General features: G+C 32.2%; 1 protein-coding gene and 1 long non-coding RNA gene across 9 annotated transcripts; both read right to left on the bottom strand.

Moving 5' to 3' along the window:
* Positions 1-1,263: 1,263 nt before the first annotated feature.
* On the bottom strand, positions 1,264-12,997 carry LOC107959787 (BRCA1-associated RING domain protein 1). Of its 8 annotated transcripts, none has more exons than XR_005927444.1 (11): positions 12,685-12,997; positions 11,981-12,167; positions 11,719-11,861; positions 11,216-11,381; positions 10,863-10,886; positions 9,799-9,977; positions 8,852-8,919; positions 8,484-8,577; positions 8,330-8,396; positions 8,195-8,245; positions 1,264-5,932 (listed from the first exon to the last, which is right to left on the bottom strand). XR_005927444.1 is itself a non-coding variant. In XM_016895932.2 (5 exons), the coding sequence occupies exons 1-4, from the start codon at positions 12,775-12,777 to the stop codon at positions 11,766-11,768; spliced, it is 477 nt and encodes a 158-aa protein (XP_016751421.1). In that variant the 5' UTR covers positions 12,778-12,996; the 3' UTR covers positions 11,216-11,381; positions 11,719-11,765. The 8 variants fall into 8 exon arrangements, 1 of the variants encoding a protein (XP_016751421.1); XR_005927441.1 differs by having other exon boundaries at positions 8,502-8,577; XR_005927445.1 differs by lacking the exon at positions 1,264-5,932 and adding an exon at positions 7,267-7,421.
* Positions 12,998-16,649: 3,652 nt separating this feature from the next.
* On the bottom strand, positions 16,650-17,973 carry LOC107959786 (uncharacterized). Its single transcript, XR_001700933.2, has 2 exons — positions 17,335-17,973; positions 16,650-17,004 (listed from the first exon to the last, which is right to left on the bottom strand). It is a non-coding gene; the product is annotated as an uncharacterized lncRNA (long non-coding RNA).
* Between the last annotated feature and the right edge of the window lie 315 nt (positions 17,974-18,288).

Genomic DNA, 18,288 nt, shown 5'->3' with positions numbered 1-18,288 from the left:
TGATGTTCCTCATTTCAAAAGTAAATTGATATAATATATAAAATCAACTCCACAATACATGAGACATTAGGAATTAATAGGGTATCATTGTCAAAAAAAAAATTGTCCAAAAATTAAGGAAAACTCTCGGCCCAAAAACTTCATTTGATCAACCCAAAACTCTAGCAGATCCAATCATCAAAGCTTGGTTTTAATTCTATCAACGTCTCTTCCACCTTTGATGGGTCCAATTCCAATCCTTTATATATGTAATTAGGGTTCTTTATATTTTTGTTTTTCATTTCATTTTAATTTATATGATAGATTTTTGGAAATAAGTATTATAAATATTATATATTTAATGCTTTTATTGTTTCTATAAATGTTTCTAATTTATAATAATATTTAAGTGTTAAATTTTTTTAATGATAATAATTTTAGATAAATTATATATATTAATTTATAATATTATTGAAATGAAAGTTTAAAGTTTAGGGTATATAATTATTTTATGTAACTTATATTTTTTTTTGATAAATAGTGGACTGGATATATTATTATAAAAGAAAACGAAAAAACAAAAAGACTGGCCTTATAAGTAACCAGGCGCAACCCAATATCCTAAGTAAATCACAGTCAAAAACTAAAAACAAAAGTTGGCCCAAACAAACAAAACAGACTCAGCCTAAGGTCCTTAAAAACAAAACAGATTAAAGAAACTCTTGACACAAATATCCAGTCAATCACGACAACATTCATTTGCCTATAGGTGTGCAAAATTTAGGTAAAACAGAAAAAATTCGGTTAATCGATTGAATTCGATTAATCGGTTGGTTAACCGGATTAATTCGGTCGGGGTCTGTTAATAATTTTTTGAGTTTTCTGTTAACGGTTAATTCGGTTCGAAACCAGTCAGTTAACCGAAAAAATTAATAAATAAAATTATAATATATAAATAGTCCACTATTCACTCAAACTCAATCCAACATAAACCCAAATATCCAATCTAATATATATTAACCCAAGTACCCAACTCAACCCAATTACCCAACCCAATCATAAAAATTACAAATAATTTAATAAATAAAAATAAAAATCTAAAACTAAAAATAAAACTAAAAATAAAAAACATATAATTTTATACAAATAATTCGGTTAATTCGATTAATTTAGGTAATTCGGGTAATTCGATTAATTCGGTTAATTCGGTTAATTTTATACTTATTTTAACTAAAAATTAAAAAACATATAATTTTCGGTTAATTCAATTAATCGACCGAATTAACTGAAAAATTTTCGATTCGATTAACGGTTAAAAATTTTGAAAGGTCGATTAATTCGATTAATATTATTTCGAGTCGGTTAACCGATTGAGCACCTCTACATTTCCCCCTTTAATGTTCCAGCTATTGAAAAAGTAGCAGTTTCCAAAATTCTCAAAACTTTTCTGTTACTATTATCCTTTGTGCAAAACCCTCCTGAAGCTTTGTCAATTCGGATGTCGAGCTTTTCTTCTCACCATTTCGCGATGAACATAGTCAGCCACACCTCCCACCATGTGTTGTTCATCCTCCTTTTTTAGAGCTTCTTGGGCTAGGGTGTGGGCAAGTAGATTCGCCGATCTGGGTATGTACTGATAAAATCTCTTGGAAATGTTCTTTTTATGCATGAATATCTCTAATTAACGCCCCCATTGCTGATTTGTCTGGATTTGTTGAGTTGCACTTCTTGATTATTGTCTTAGCGTCACCTTCAATTATTATTGAAGTGAAACCCATGAAAGTTCCTAACTGAATGGCTTGTAAACATGCATGTGCTTCTGTTGCGAACGGAGAGGGCACTGCTTGATGAAGTACAGTTTTCGAAGCCAAAGTCCCACCCCCACATCCTGTACTACCAACCTAGAACCAGATCTGGACCAATGACTGTCGGAAGATGTATCGAAGTTTATTTTCAAATTCGTACTAGGTAGGGGTTTCCAGTGCTCTTCTACAACTATATTGGTAAGTTTTCTCGCCTCCAAACCATCAAATTCTTTTACATAACTAAGAATCCATTTCAAAATCTCATTTCCAGACGTGTTTCTGCTTTCATGCACTAACTGGTATCTTGATGTCCAGAGCACCCATAATCCACAGCAGAACAGCCTACACTGCTCACTAGTCCCCGATTTAAAAACCCAGGTAAGCCAATCCTATACACCCTGGTCCATATTATTTAAGATCCAAGATAGATTTAAAAAGTTCCCCACCTCTTTTATTGTAAGACAGTTTCGAAAAATATGGTTCCTATTCTCCTCTGGCCCGTGACATCTAGGGTAAGATACTGCCACTGCGATTCTCTTGTATCTGAGATTAGTTAATGTAGGAATGTAATTCTAGGAAATCTTCCACACTATAATTTTAATTTTCGGGGGAATTTTTAGATTCCATAATTTCCTATAAAATTCCTTTAAAGCCCGATTTGTATAAAGTTATTATTAGAAGCAAAATTACCCTATTGTAATAGTTTATAGGTGCTTCTAACTGTAAATTCTTTGGAAGACTCACCTCTCTAGATTTGGATATTTTCGTGACTGGCCATCGCCAAGGGAATCTGTAAAATTTTCCTTCCGACATCCACACTAAAGGTATTGTTAATTAAATCTGCCTTCCATGTTCTATTTGTTGCATCAATTAAATATGAGACTAATCAAGTGTTCTCATTATTTTTGGTGTTACTCAACCTATCTTCACAGACCTCGAAATCCACAAGTCTCCCCAACTAGAAATCCTTTCTCCCGGCCCCACTTTCTAACACAATCCATTTTCAAGAGACCCTTTGCTACCCACACACTCTTCTAGGTATACGAAGGTATATTTCCTAACTCCGCATTTAAAAAATCTGAATTCAAATAATACTTTGCTTTCAACACACAAGCTAATAAAGAATCTGGATAATTAATGGGTCGCCACCCTTGTTTGGCTAACAAAGCAACATTAAATTTATCAAGGCTCCTAAAACCCAAATCCCTATTCTCTTTAAGGTCACACAAATGCTTCCACATGCACCAATGAATGCCCCTTTTACCATATCCCTTTTGCCACCAGGAATTAGCAATTTTGCTTTCTAATTCATCGCAAAAAGACTTAAGGAGTAAAAAACATGCCATTGTGTAAATCGAGATGGCTTAAAGAATAACCTTAATAAAAATTTCATTTCCTCATTAAGATAAAAGCCTAACACTCCAATTGTCGATGTGCCTCTTAAATCTATCCTTCAAAACATGAAAAGATGCTCTTTTATTTCTCCCCACCATGTTTGGAAGACCAAAGTACCTTTTGGGATCACTAGAGCTTTGTACACCTGGAATATCAGAAACCACCTGTCTCTCCCCTTTTAATGTATTAAAGCTAAAATAGACGATTAATTTATCATAATTAACACACTGACCTGAACAATTCTCATACTTCCTTAGAATCGTTCCCAAAGTGTGGGCCCCTCTGGTAGTCTAGCAGTAACCTTTACAAAGAGGACACAATTATCAACCAATAATAAATGAGAAACTTGTGGGCTATTTCTGCTTGTTTTAGCCTCTCTTAATAAACCATCCTTCATTGCTAGTATCATAAGAGCAGAAAGTCCCTCACTGCAAATCAAAAATAAAAATAGGCTTAAAGGGTCACCTTGTCTAAATCCTCTAGATGGTTGAAAAACTTCACCAGCCTTTCCATTTATGATCACCGAATATCTGACAGTAGTAACACACTTCATTATAAATGAAACCCGGCCCAAATCAAATCCCATCTGTAATATCATTTCCTTTAAAAAAATTCTATTTGACCCTATTGTAAGCACCCTATTGTAAGCTTTACTCATGTCAAGTTTCATCACCATAAAACCTTTTTTCCCCCACCCTTTTTTGTCTAAATGTATGCATTATTTCATAAGCCATTAGCACATTATTCGAAATCAACCTTCCAGGAACAAAAGCGCTTTGCGCACTATCAATACAAACTTCTAAAACTTCTCTAAAATGATTTGCTATCACTTTAGCTATCAATTTATAAAGCACATTGCATAAGCTAATAGGCTTGAAATTTCCTATAATCGAAAGATGGGCAATCTTCGGAATTAGCACAATATTGGTAATATTTAGCTAATCAAAATTCATACATTCGTTTAAAATACTAAAAAAAAAAGAAGTGACATCTCATCCAACTATGGGCCAACATTTTTGGAAAAACAGAGTCGAAAATCCATTATCACCGGGAGCCATAGTAGGCCTCATCTCATTAAGCGCCACTCTCACCTATTCTTTCATATATCTCTTTGTTAACCTTTGATTGTCTTCATTTGAACCACACCTTTTAATGCCCAACAGGAGATGCTCATAATTTCCCATACTTTCTGATGAAAACAGTTTTTGAAAATAAGATTGAGATATTTCCTCCATTTTGCCCTCACACTCGTTTCCCTTCCATCCTCATACTTCAACCTACTTATAAAGTTGCCTCTTTAGGTTGAGATGCTTGACTGGGAAAAAAAGTAGTATTTCTATCTCCCAACTTCAACCAATTCACATGAGCCCTCTGTTCCCGTACCGTTCATCCTTTTCAATCTCAAGATTCAACTATAACTTAGTATCAATCATTTTAGCCTAATTATCGTCATCTCTATCCTTATCCAACAAACCTTGCAGTTTATTCATCAAGTGCCCCTTTTGACCCTATCTACCTCTCCTAACTCACATAGCCTATCTCACTAGACATTTCTTTAAATTTTCCATTTTATTTAGCTAATCTCCTAATGATGTCATCCAAATATTTCGTACATCATTTGCAAACAATTTTTCCAAATCACTATGTCATTTTGGACAATCTCGGAAAAAATGGTTAAGAGATCTACATTGAAACCAAATTCCTAACTTAGACCGACATTCGTCGAAATGCCTTTTTCCACATTCATCACAAAACAGTATTCTCAACATTTCTCACACTACTAACACTAGCCGCCGAATAATTAATAGACTTTAAGTTACTTTGCCTCGGTTTATCTCTGCCAATAAACTCTAAAGGAGCAGCCGATCAATTTGTATCATATTTGAGCTTTTTTGATGGAAAAGTCTGAGCTGATTTAGATGATCCTCTTTTGTTGAAATCTCGAGATCTCAAATCAGATTACCGTTTAATCTTGTAGATTTCTTCAACTTTTTGAGCTCATTCTGAGAGTTTAATAAATTCACGTAATTTTAATACTACAAGAGACATGCAAATTTCATCATTCAAACCATTTTCGAATCTAATGCACATCTATTCTTCATTTGATACAATATTACAGGCATACTTGCTCAACTGTAAGAATTCCCGTTCATACTTAGCTATTGATCTATTTCTCTGTTTCAATTCAAGAAACTTTCTTTTTCTTGTCGAGATACTACTAGCTAACATATTTCTTCCTAAATTCTGTCTGAAAGAAGCCCCAGTTAATACGATCATTGGATGTAATTGTAGTTAAAGTATCCCACCCTAAGTATATACTTTGTCTTTCAACAATGAAATTGCACATCTTAGACAATCTTTAGGTGTACACATCAATTCTATAAAGACTCTCTTCGTATTCACTAACCAGTACTCTGCTTTTGTAGGATCATTGTAAACCTTACTTCTGAATTCCTCAACTCTAAATTTTCGAATCTTATCCACTGAGGGAGAATAACAGTGGTAGTCACAGGATTTTAAGGACATGGAGGTGCCGAAAAAGGCACAATAGGGGTGGAGGTTGTGGACTCATAGGATTGGCTCGTTTAAACTTATTGAACCATTGGTTCATCATACCGAAAAATACGCTTTTCACCTCATCACCAAATGATTGCGGAACTGACACACTTTGACTTGCTTCCAAGTTGGAAGCTTGAACATTACTCTCAGCTTCATTAACTATAGCTTGGTTTGATTCGGCTGATATCTTTTATCTATAAGAAAATACAATGTTAGAACGGATCAAAAGCATCACACTATCACAAGGTATATGTGACATGTAAATTCTAGACTCATTACATGCTACATTAGTCCTAGAATCGATTAAATTGTAGCTTTGATACCATTAAATGTAATACCCCTAACCTGTTTATGTTACCAAATTAGGGTTACAAAATGTTATTAAGCAAAACATGACATTTCACTTCATTTCAAAACAGTTGAACAAATAATTTATAAACATATATCAAACAAATTCAATTCATGGTATAAATACACTTATGGGCCTTAAATCAGGCTTACGGGCACCTTAAAAATAATGTAGGAACAATCCAAGGTCAAATCAAATCAAAACAAAAAATTTCAAAAGAACTTTAAAATTTGCAAAACAGGGGTCACATGGCCGTGTGACATCGCGCAGACCGTGTAGGCATTTGAAATATGGACACATGGCCATGTACCAGCCCGTGTACCCACTCGTTTGAATATTTGAAATAGGGCCACACTGCCGTGCCGCAGACCATGTCCCAGATCGTGTGTATTCGAAGTTGGGTCACACGATCGTGTGTCAACTCGTTTGACAAACTATTTTAACTCACATGGCCATGTCCCAGGTTGTGTGTTAGACCATGTGGATACTATATCTAAAATCAATAAATACACACGGATATGTGTGGTGACCATATGTGGCACATGGTTGTGTGATAGCCCGTGTCCCAGGCCGTGTGCATATATAGCTACCACTAAAACAGGCCAAAACAAATCCAACCCTTGCATACATTACAGCAAAACAAGTTTTTAGCGGCGTTTTTTTGGGCTATAAGTGCCGCTAAAACTATTTGCGGTGCTTTTACAAACGCCGCAAAAAACGCCGCTAAAGACAACGCCGCTAACATTTTGTGGCATTTATGAAAAAAACATTGCTAAAAGTCATGATCTTTAGCAGCGCTTTTACCAAAAACGCCGCTAAAGGTCATGACCTTTAGCGACGCTTTTCCCACAAACGCCATTAAAAAACATGACTTAGCGACGCTTTTCCCAAAAATGCCACTAAAAATCATGACCTTTTAAAAATTTATTTTATTTTAATTAAATAATATTTATATCTATATTAAATATTATATTATGTTTAATTTTTGAAATTTGAAATTTAAACTATATACTTTTAAGGATAAATAAAAAATATTAATTAAATTAAATTTTCCATTAAAATTTAAACTTCAAAACTAAATATAAAAATTAATAAATTTAAATTTAATACATAAACATTGATTTAATATGTAATTTAATACATAAAAAATAACACACAAACACACAAACACACAAAGTGTTACAATTTCTAAAACAAAATTCATCCTCGTGAGAAAAGAATGCCAATTCATCATCACCTCTCATTAATCAAAGGAAAAAGATCAAAAAAGAAGAAGAAACAATATACAACAGAGGGCTGGTTCAAGCTTATGTGAAGCCAAAGTATTGCAATGCCTGCATATAACTTAGATAAGTCCTTTGATACTTTCAATTCAACCGCCAGAGAATCCAAAACACCGAAACAGAAAGCCAAAGTATGCACTTGTAAGCCAAAGTCAGGCCAATAAGGAAATCACTTATACGACCCTCAAAGCCACATATGTCAAAGCACATTATTTGATCTCTTTGAATTATGATATGAAAAGATAAATTTTTAATAATGCCACCATAATGCAAGAATTAGAATTTGTTTCGACAAAAGTCATTGATCATGTTATTAATCATGTGCCTTTGCATGTACAGGCATTGCATCTAAAACCTACATAGTTTAAATAAAAAATATCACCAAATCCATGGCCTTTCCTCAAACAATCTATTATTTAGATATGTAAACAAGTCAAACAGAATGCAGCTCATGGCAAAGCATTTTCCTGGTCCACTATGTTAGTTGTTTTTATCTTTATTTCTTCCCTGAGTTCAATTTTAAACCTCAAAATATCTAAATATATTGATGCTCAGAATGCTTAATATTGCGGACAACCAACACAATAATCTAATACTAGTTTATCTACTATGAAAAAAAATACTAAATTGTAAGTAACATAGAGAACAATTTCAATTATTTCTACTTCAGAAAGCACCAAAAGAGTTGAACAACCTGCCTAAATTTCATCTGTTAAGGTGGAAAATCTCAGTACACAAAAGCCTCTCTCAGCCTTTTTGAAATAAATAACCAGTAACTACTATGAATCTTATAGTAAAAATATATATAAGAACAAGTATCTTACCTCTGCAACAAAAGGCCATAATTTGCTCAATTGCCTGTTCAACCATTTTTCCTAAAAGGACAACATAGTGTAAGACAGTAAGCAACTACACTGCATAAAATCTTAACACCAAAATGGAAACACCTTTTTCTATACCTAACAAATGCAAATGTATCTAGTCTTTGAGATGCATATTTTATGCCTTGTCGCATAATGCTCTGACCTAAACAAGATAACACGAAAACAGAGTTACAACCAATTATAACCCAGATGAAACAGGGAAGAAAAACGAGGACTTTTATTGATCAACCTGAGAACAAAACAATACCAGTAAAACGTAGAAAAGTCTTGCAACGAACACACAAAAGTTCTCTTGCAAATACACCAAGTTCTTTCGAAATCAACTACATCAAATAAATCAAAAGAATATATAAATGTTTTAAATGAAAGAGAGAAAAAAGCTGATTTTTTTCATTAATTACAACTAAAAGTTCACACAGCGATAGAAACTAATGCTATTGGAATAATATCTTAAAACAAATTCAATTCAAAATCGTTTTGGTATTCATTTCGCAGCCAAATATAGCCTAATCTATTAAAATAATTATACAATTAAATTAAGTCTCAAAATTTCCATACTTTCTTGAGAAACAAACAGATCATGAAAAAAAAAAGTACCTGCTGCTCCGAAAGTGGCTTACATTGCATCAGCTGCGAGATTTATTCATCGATTTTGAGGGCTGAGTCTGTTGGTGCACCCATTTTTGATAATTAAGTAGTAAGAATAGAAATGGTAAAGAAAGGGAGAGACCATTAAGGCTGGTGGTACAAATTTAGCACAAAGGCCGAAAAGGTAAAATAGGAATCTAGAATATCTTTTGTCCCTCGAAACCAAATAATGAAATTACATGACAAATGCCGTACTGGTATTTTAACTATAATTAGTACAGTTTTTATATTAATGGATTAAAAGTTTAAAGTTGTGATTAAATAGATTGCCAAGTTTAATATGTTCATTTTCTCTACAGCAAAAGTTTCAAATTAGTAATTATAATTTTGAGTGTTTAAAAATTTGTATAATCTACCTGATTTCTTAATTCAAAATTATCAATCATATTCAATATATTGAATCAATAAATTATTTGTGCGATGGCTGTAGCCTTTTTTAAGATAATTTCTTCTATTTTCACATATTTTAAGAGTCATGAGTATTACCTTATAGTATTTTATTTGGCCACTATTTTTATTTTTTGAATTAAATAGAGAAGTGTTTATTAATTGTACATATGCATATTTTACAATAAAAAGATAATATGTCAGACTCCCCACTTGTTATCATTTTAATATTTACTGATTGTTTAACTAAATACATTATGATAATCGATGGGTAAAAAATGATTTTATTAAATTATTATAATTTTATGAAAAATTTAATACTAAAAAATGTAATACAATAAAATTTGCTATTCAAGTGATGGAAATTAACTAATTAGATCTGCTATTAACTAATTAGATCAAGTGATGGGTGATAAAGTGATTCGAATATATTTTTGTATTGATGAGATATATTAACTAATTAGATCTACTATTCAAGTGGTGGAAATTAACCTCGCGATTAAAACGACCTTGCCTGAGAAGTGCAGGATCTAACAAATCTCTATGATTTGTAGCAGCCGAAAATATAACACTTTTGCCAGTATCAAACCCATCAAGCTCTATTAGTAGCTGATTCAAAGTAGTTTCCCGCTCCTGAGTGGCTGCACTATACAGGTGGCCTGTTGTTTCCTTGAAAATCCCCTGACGTCTGATCAGATAGAAAGAAAGAGAGAAAATCATTTACATATGATCTTAAAGACAACTATGTTTTTCTCCTCTCCACTAAATTCATCTATAGTTATCTTCCTACTCATAATTGCAATGATAATTGGCTTGTAAAAGGTACCGAATGTAGCCCATTCTCAGTGTCTTATAAAATACCATAAAAGATAACCAAGGCAACTATATTTCCATTACCAATCACTTGATTTAATTCAGATGCAAAATATTAATGCTTAGTTGCAAACTATATCTGCTAAAGCATTCGCCTTCATATGTCAACAAATGGTGTGGTTTCAACAAATTCTTGCATTAAAAAAAGAAGGGATAGGAGTAGCAACAAGATTATCATACCTAGTTGGTAAAGCATCAATTTCATCAATGAATATAACTGATGGTTTATTTACCTGCAAAAGATAAGAATTTCTCAACAAATTACACAAAGTACATAGCACAACCAAGTATATGTAAATAAAATAAAAAGAATCTGTACTTATAACATAAAAAAAAATAACACAGAAAATACAGCAAGCTGATTTATAGGTGGCCTAACCATCTGCAGCATTTTATCTGTTCCCTAATTATTATCATATGCCCAACAATTAACAGCTACATGCTGCCTTAGCAATCAAATATAAGAAACTTATAGCATTATCACCTTGGCTCTCTTAAACAGATCCTTGATACGAGCAGAACCAACACCGACTAAAACTTCCACAAATTCTTTGTATTAAGTTACTAATTCTTTGTATAATAAAATTAGAGGTGATCTAAAAGGCATAAAAAAACAAATGTAAAATTTCTTTGTATTAAGTTATTTAGTCCCATATTCCAATAAATACATCTATCCATGACAAAGAAATAGGAAACTGACCTGTAAAGGAAGCATTGCCCAGTCCTGCATTAATTAAAGATAAAACCATAAAATTAGCTTAATTCTGCTAGGCAAAATTGCCAAAGATCACATGTAATTCCTATTTTAAGTAAAGTCGAAGCCTTAAGGGCCGGTACAAGTTACTAATATCACATGTAATTCCAGTTCATGGCTGTTATAATGGTATTGTACAAGTCAAAAAATAACTTTGCTCATGTAATGATGAAAATGCCCTATCCAAGTTCAATTAGTTGCTACCAAACTCAAAAGAGCTCATATGACTATTACAATAAAGATATACAGAGAAAAAGCAAGTTCTACCTTCTAAAACAAGAAAAGAACAACGAACTCACAATTTAATTTAAGAACCCACTTCCCGTTTGAAATGGCCATGAGAACTTTAAGTGTCCTAGTGTATGCACCATTCTCATCTATAGAGGCAATCACATGAGTGACATCCGGCCTCCAAAACTTGGATACAGTTACACTAATCATTTTTGCAAACTTGACCAGAAGAAACTGTAATAAAATAAAACAATAAATAACTAAATAAATACCACATGAGAGTAAATTGTTATGAAAAGAAAAGCCCATTAAGGGTATTCTATCAATCGAAGAATTTCCAAATTAAATTTTGTGTATCCATTTCATCAATCATGAAACTTTTAACACCAAAAAGAATCAATTAAAGAGAAATTTCAGTACTTGCAAAAATATCATCAGTATACGAGTTTGCCTTTTAGCACAATAAAACACGTATGCAAGTAAAAAATATAATTATTAAATCCCTCAAAAAGCATGCAATGGAGTTATACACCTGCGTAAGACGTCTAAGATATCTTAATTGATCAATTACCTTTCAGTTGGCACTTTATCATCAGCAGATAGACAGTTTCCAGGCTTCTAGTTTGGGAACTTGGCTGCAGAATGGGCCTTTCTAGACTTCTCACTTGGAAACTTGACTGAAGAATGGGCAGGACAAAGCACAAGAAAGTCCTCCTATAAGAGAGGAAAAAATTTGTAAGCAAAAAATTGAAATTGCAAAGCATACAAAAGGAAAAGCAGAACATCAAAGAATCAAAGCATATCTCATATAAAATATGGTACAGCAGAATTACATAGTCCCATCGACATTTTGGAATCTCTTTTGCACAAGGGAAATGATAGCTTCTGCGGCAAGACTTCACATAACAGCCAAGTGCAGCACCCTTTAGTCCACATCTGCTGCACTTCAGCTTTGTACCCCTTGCCAGTTCTGGTTTAAGGTTCTTAACATTGTCACCAACAAAATACACTTGAGGTGCCCTGCATTTGAAGACAATATAAGTATATTTCTAGCAGCAAGAAAGCTACAACAAAAAGAAAAGGCTAACCGTGTCAAAATAAAAGATTACCATAATATATAAACAAGTTACACTGAAAGTACCATCTTTCCCAACAAAAACCCATAATTTCCCTTTCACTTAAACATTATACAATTCAAAGTTTCCAATAAAATACCATTCAATACACGAGCTGTGAACATGTATAACATTTGAGCCAAATGATGCATCTCTTTTTTCTGGTTTTCCATTGATATAATGTAACATCATTCCAGTGGCCTGGGAAATTTATAAGAATACAAGCTCTGGTAACTTTTTTCTATGAGGATCGCCATTCTCCAAGTGTAAATAAATTGGGCAGGAAGCGCATAAAGCACTCATTTCAGATTATCGTTTACTACTACAACATGATTTTGAGCTTTGTGAAACCGATCAAATCCAATATATATGAAACGAAAACAAGAAAGGAGGAGATGAGATCGAGCCAGATCTGGGAATACCTTCAGGGATTGTGAGAAGAGGCTGAGAAGAGCAATCGCAAAGGCAAGTGGGCAAGTGTTGGAAGTGTGGTTGAAGGCTACTAATCCTTCCATGAAATGCCAATAGACACAACCCCACCTTCAACGCCGCCGTCTGGTTCACTGCCATCTCTTCTATCTCAGAGTCTAACTGGAAACCAAATCAAGACTGTTGCTGGAGAGTTTCTTGATTGAAAAGAGCAAATGAGGGGTGAGATTGGGGGTGTTTTGAGGATATTGATTTTAGGGGGAGAAGTTAGGGGTTTTAGAGGGGGAAAATTTGGGATAAAACCATGCCTTTTTTAGATGATTTTTTGTGGCGTTTTTATAAAAAACACTGCAAAAAATCATTTCATTTTAAATAAAACGATACCGTTTTAAGTTTTTTTATTTTATCTGCTAAAAAATATTAGTTAAATAATTTTATAAAATATTTATTATTACTATTTTTTATATATTGGTTTTTATAAATAAAAAATCAAGTACTTTGAAAATAAATATCGTGTATTTTAATAAGAAAACAAATAATTAAATGGTTGTAATTAATTATAAAGTTAAAATTATCTAATGTAAGCAATCAATCTCTCACATATCAAATTTCTATCAAAGATTGAGACGTTAATCATGATTTTATATTATTCTTTTCCGATCTAATCTCCATTTCATTAGAGATATTTCTTCCTAACTAAAATATAACTATTTTGCTAGAATTCGATGTGGAATGATTTTAGTTTTTGTATTTTATTTTTATTTGTTATAATCTGGTCCTATCCAAAATAGATAGTTACCTATCCATATCAATGATCTGTTACTTGTTTATTTATTTATTTATCAATGTTCTTTTAAATCTAATATTTAAATATATCAAATGGTTTAGATTAAATATTTTTAAATATAAAAGTATTAATTGATTGTAAAAAAATTCATCATTTAACAAATCTTAAGTAAACCTTAAATTCTAAACCATTTAATATATATAAAGTTTATCTATTATCTCTTAAATAATTTAAACTATAATCCTAATTTAAATATATTAAAATTAATATTATCTTTTTTACAAGTATATAAGAAATTATTTAATATATAAATTAAAAAACACTAATTAATCTAAACCCTAAATCCTTAACCTCTAACCCCTAAACCTTAAACTATAAAACATAAACTCTTAACCCTTAATCCCTAAACATTAAACCCAACCCCCTGAAACTTAAACCCTAACCCTTAACCCATAAACCATAAACCATAAACCCTAAACCCATAATCCATAAACCTTACAATAGTAACTCATAAACATTAAACCCTTAACCATGTACTGTAAACCCTAAACTATAATGATAATAATTCAATATTTTAAAATTAATACTATCTCTTTTACAATTATATAAGAAAATATTTAACATATAAATTAAAAAACAATTAGTCATATAATTTTTTTCATTTTTTGTGGCATTTTTCAAAAAACGCCGCTATAGATCGAGCATTAGCGACGTTTTTTTAAAAAGCGCCGCTAAAGGTGTACTTATAGCAGTGTTTCTTAAAAAAGCACTGCTAAAGCCACTAAAATCTCAGTACAAAACGATGGTGTTTTACAAAATTATTTTGCGGCGTTTTAAAAAAAACGCCACTAAAGATCAAGTATTAGCGGCGTTTTCTAAAAAGCGTCGCTAAAGGTGTACATATAGTGGCGTTTTTAAAAAAGCGCCACTAAAGCCACCAAAGGCTCAATACAAAACGACAGCGTTGTGTTAATTTTTTTGCAGCGTTTTTTGAAAAACGCCGCCAAAGGTGTACATATAGCGGCGTTTTTAAAAAGCGCCGCTAATGCTCGTTCTTTAGTGGCGTTTTTCATTCAAACGCTGCTAAAACCGCCGCTAAAAACCTGTTTTGCTGTAGTGATACCAAGACATCTTACTTCCATAAGTCTTAACATACCAAAACCACATAACATCATGGTCAAAATATACCATTTCAATCCACCTATAAGACCTAACCAATATGCCATTCAAAGGCACCACATTTAATAATTATTCAAACCAACTATTCAACTATAGAGGTACATATCATTGTTCAACAATTCATACTCAATCCTCAACCAAAATGACCAAATATGAACACACACATCCAAATACCGATCCAAGCATTGTAACCTTATTCTTAACATTAAGAATACCAAACTAAAACACATCAGCCATACACATTTAAATCAACCATTTCACTAAATATGCCATTATAACATAACATTTACATATTCACAACAAAACACCTATATACATGCCACATTCCAAAACAAAAAACAAAAGCTACCAAAATGGTTGGATAGTGTGAGCTTCCTACCGATCCATTCGATCAGTCGACAAATTTGGTAACTACAAAAGAACTAAAAATGAAACAATTAAGCTAATAAAGCTTTGTTCATAGTTTGAAACATCAAACTAACTTACCTTACTTGACATCAAAATATAAATAGATAATTTACAATTCCTGATAATCAAACACATTCACAAAACACATTAGTTCTTATTCACATATCAAAATATACCGTGATAATTCTATTATAAAATAACTTATCAATTCCATAGAGAACATTTCATCCATATCAATGTACTCACATATAAACAAATAGTTCATTGAACATTTAACACTTCCTATGTAAAGGCCCAAATTTCAGTGGTGTCGAAATACTGATGTGAGATCACTAAATCCAACATGTGAGTTTAGATATTAGTAAGTAAAAGTTAAGTGTGATTTTAGAAATGTTTTTGAATTAGTGAAATTGTGAATTAAAGGAAATTTTTAGATAAAATAAGATAAAAACGAGGTATCGAGACCTCTAATTCCAAAACCAAGTCATAAATATTTTTATAAATATTTATGGAATGTTATTAAGTTACTATTAAAGTTTTGTTAAGAAATTTTAACATTTCGGTAGTCAATTGAATAAAAAGGACTAAATTGAATAAGATGTAAAACTAATGGAAGTGATTAAATAGGTTAAATAATAAATAAGAGGGGCTTAAAGAGCAATTAGACTCGAAGGATAATGGCCGGATGGTTTGGGCATGAAATAAACAAGAAAACAATGTGAACAAGGGGCAAAATTGGAAATTGCATAAAGGTTAGTAGTTAAAAATGATGTAATTGAAAAATCTAGATATTTTTCTTCATCTTCTCTAGCCAAAAACAGCCATTAAAGAATTCTTAACGTTGGTTTCTCACATTTTACTACATGTAAGCTCAATTCTTGATTATTTCTTACAATTTTTGTGATTTTGAGACTTTTACAAGTAGGTCCTATTATCTAATTCATTAGTTTTTGCTTTTATGAATGATTTAGAAAGTTTCCATGAGTAAGAGCTGAAATTTTATGATGATTTAGTATGTTATTGGGGTTCTAAGTTTATTATATGATGATTTTATGAAGAGATTTTATAAGAATTGATTTTTAGGATCTAATTGTGAAAGTTGTTGGAATTAGGGTTTTGTGTTGAAATTTTGAATGTTAAATTCTTTGAAGTAGTTTATAATATCTTGATAAAATGTTATTTGAGAAGAACTAACTTAATTTATGAATAAATTGAGTAGAGACTAAATTGTAAAAATTGAAAAGTTTAGGGTAATAGTGTAATTTAAAAATTAAACGGCATAAATTGTGAAGTAGAATAGAATTAAAATAGATGCTAATAAAGAAATGATTTTATAATTATAGATTAAGAAAATAAAGTGAATCGTGGAAAGGAGAAATTGCAAGAATAGTCCCTAAATTTCTACGACTTTTTGCAAATTAGCCTAGGTAAGTTCATATGGCTAAATTCAATATTTTGGTAGGTAAATTTCATACATGTCATAGTATATTATGGTATATGAATGTCATTAATCGTGATAATTGTGAAATAATATATAAGTAATGTAAATAGGCCAATTTGCCCGGCCCCCTTGAAACCCAAAAATAAATAAATAATAATTAAATATAAATATTAACAGTCCAAAGTCCAAATAATTACAATAGTCCACGGGCTAATAACCAATCAAAGCCCAAACTAATTACAAGACCAAAACTTAAATCTTATAACAGTCTATTTACAGGCTTTGACCCAAATTAAAACCCTAAACCAATACCCAATCCCCAATTTAACCCAAGACCCAAAATTACATTGGCCCAAATGGCCCAGGAATTTTAGAACAGAAACCCTAGGGTTTCTTTCTTACACTCGCGCCGCAGAAGCCCTCCCCCAGCACCGTACGCTCCGTACAACGCCTCCAACAACCACGCCAAGCCTCCGTACGCCAGCACAGCACCCGTACCTGCGAAAGAGAACAAATCACAGCAGCAAATACATACAAAAAAGACAACAGCAAAATGGGGATTTGTATTCGATTTTTATTTTTGAGTATTTCTTATTTCTGTTTCGGCTATAAAGCCAAAGCCTCTGCTCATTGTAATTTTTTTTACGCGCAAATACGCAACAAAAAAAATACAAAAATTCAAGCACTACAAAGCAACCATTTTTCTAAAGGTGATTTCCTGACTCAAATCTCTAGGCGTTCCCTTTTGACTGGATCCTTTTTCTTTTTGTTTTGTTGATCTTTTTCTTTATTCGAAAGTTTGATTAAAGAAGGAAAATGGGAGTTTACCTGGAGAATACGCCATGGATCTCCTCTTACTTAGTCGAAATCGAAGTCAAGAGGAAATCGGAGGGCTGAAAAGCGTTCTCCCCAGCCTAAATCTGTTGGCTGCTAGGGGAAGGAGAATCAGCAGCTTCAGGGGGGAAGTTTTAGGGTTTGGAAAAGGAGAAAAAGAATGGGGTTTCAGCTAAAATGGGGTGTTTTATTAGGGGTTTCAGCCTTTAACCCTCGGGACCCGCGTGTTTTCGCGGTGAAGGGTTATTTCCAAGATTGGTCCTCTCCCATCGTACAGTGGTTCGATTAGGCCCAATCCAGATTTATTTATTTTGAATTCGGCCCTTATAATTTGCATGCGTTTGCAGTCTAGTCCGGGCATATGAGCTGCGTTTTGATAGCTTGTATTATTTCCTGATTGAGCCCCTGTGCATTTGCGCGCATCGCGCAGAGGTCCTTTCTTCTAATGTTTTGTTTTCAAATTTTCCCTTTTATTATGGGTCGATTCTAATTAAACCCTTTTAGTTTATAAATTTTATTCTTGGTTGCTTATTCATACGATTGTTTTAAAGTTTCTTTCTATTATGTTAGCATTTTCATTTTATTTTCTATATACATATATATTTGCACATGTATAACTTTGTTTTGTTTTGTAAAGCCATTTTGAATTTCTTTTTGCATCAAATTATTTTGACATTCTCATATGACCACTTGTGTAAATATTATTATTATATATATATATACACGTATACTTTGTATTAAAGCTAATTTTATTATATATATAACCCCATGCAATGTTTTTTTTAAGCTATTGTCATTATATGTATATATACTTCTAGGCACTCGTATTTAATCCATACATTTTTATACATATGGTTTTCTTACATATACAAATATGTTCTTAAATCTACCACGTAATTTATAATAAAATTAATTTGGCCCTATACATATTTCAATGTTATTTTGCAT

Source organism: Gossypium hirsutum, chromosome A05, assembly GCF_007990345.1.
Source record: "Gossypium hirsutum isolate 1008001.06 chromosome A05, Gossypium_hirsutum_v2.1, whole genome shotgun sequence".
In the NCBI taxonomy this organism is placed as follows: Eukaryota; Viridiplantae; Streptophyta; class Magnoliopsida; order Malvales; family Malvaceae; genus Gossypium; species Gossypium hirsutum.
This window is presented reverse-complemented; position numbering and strand designations above follow the sequence as displayed.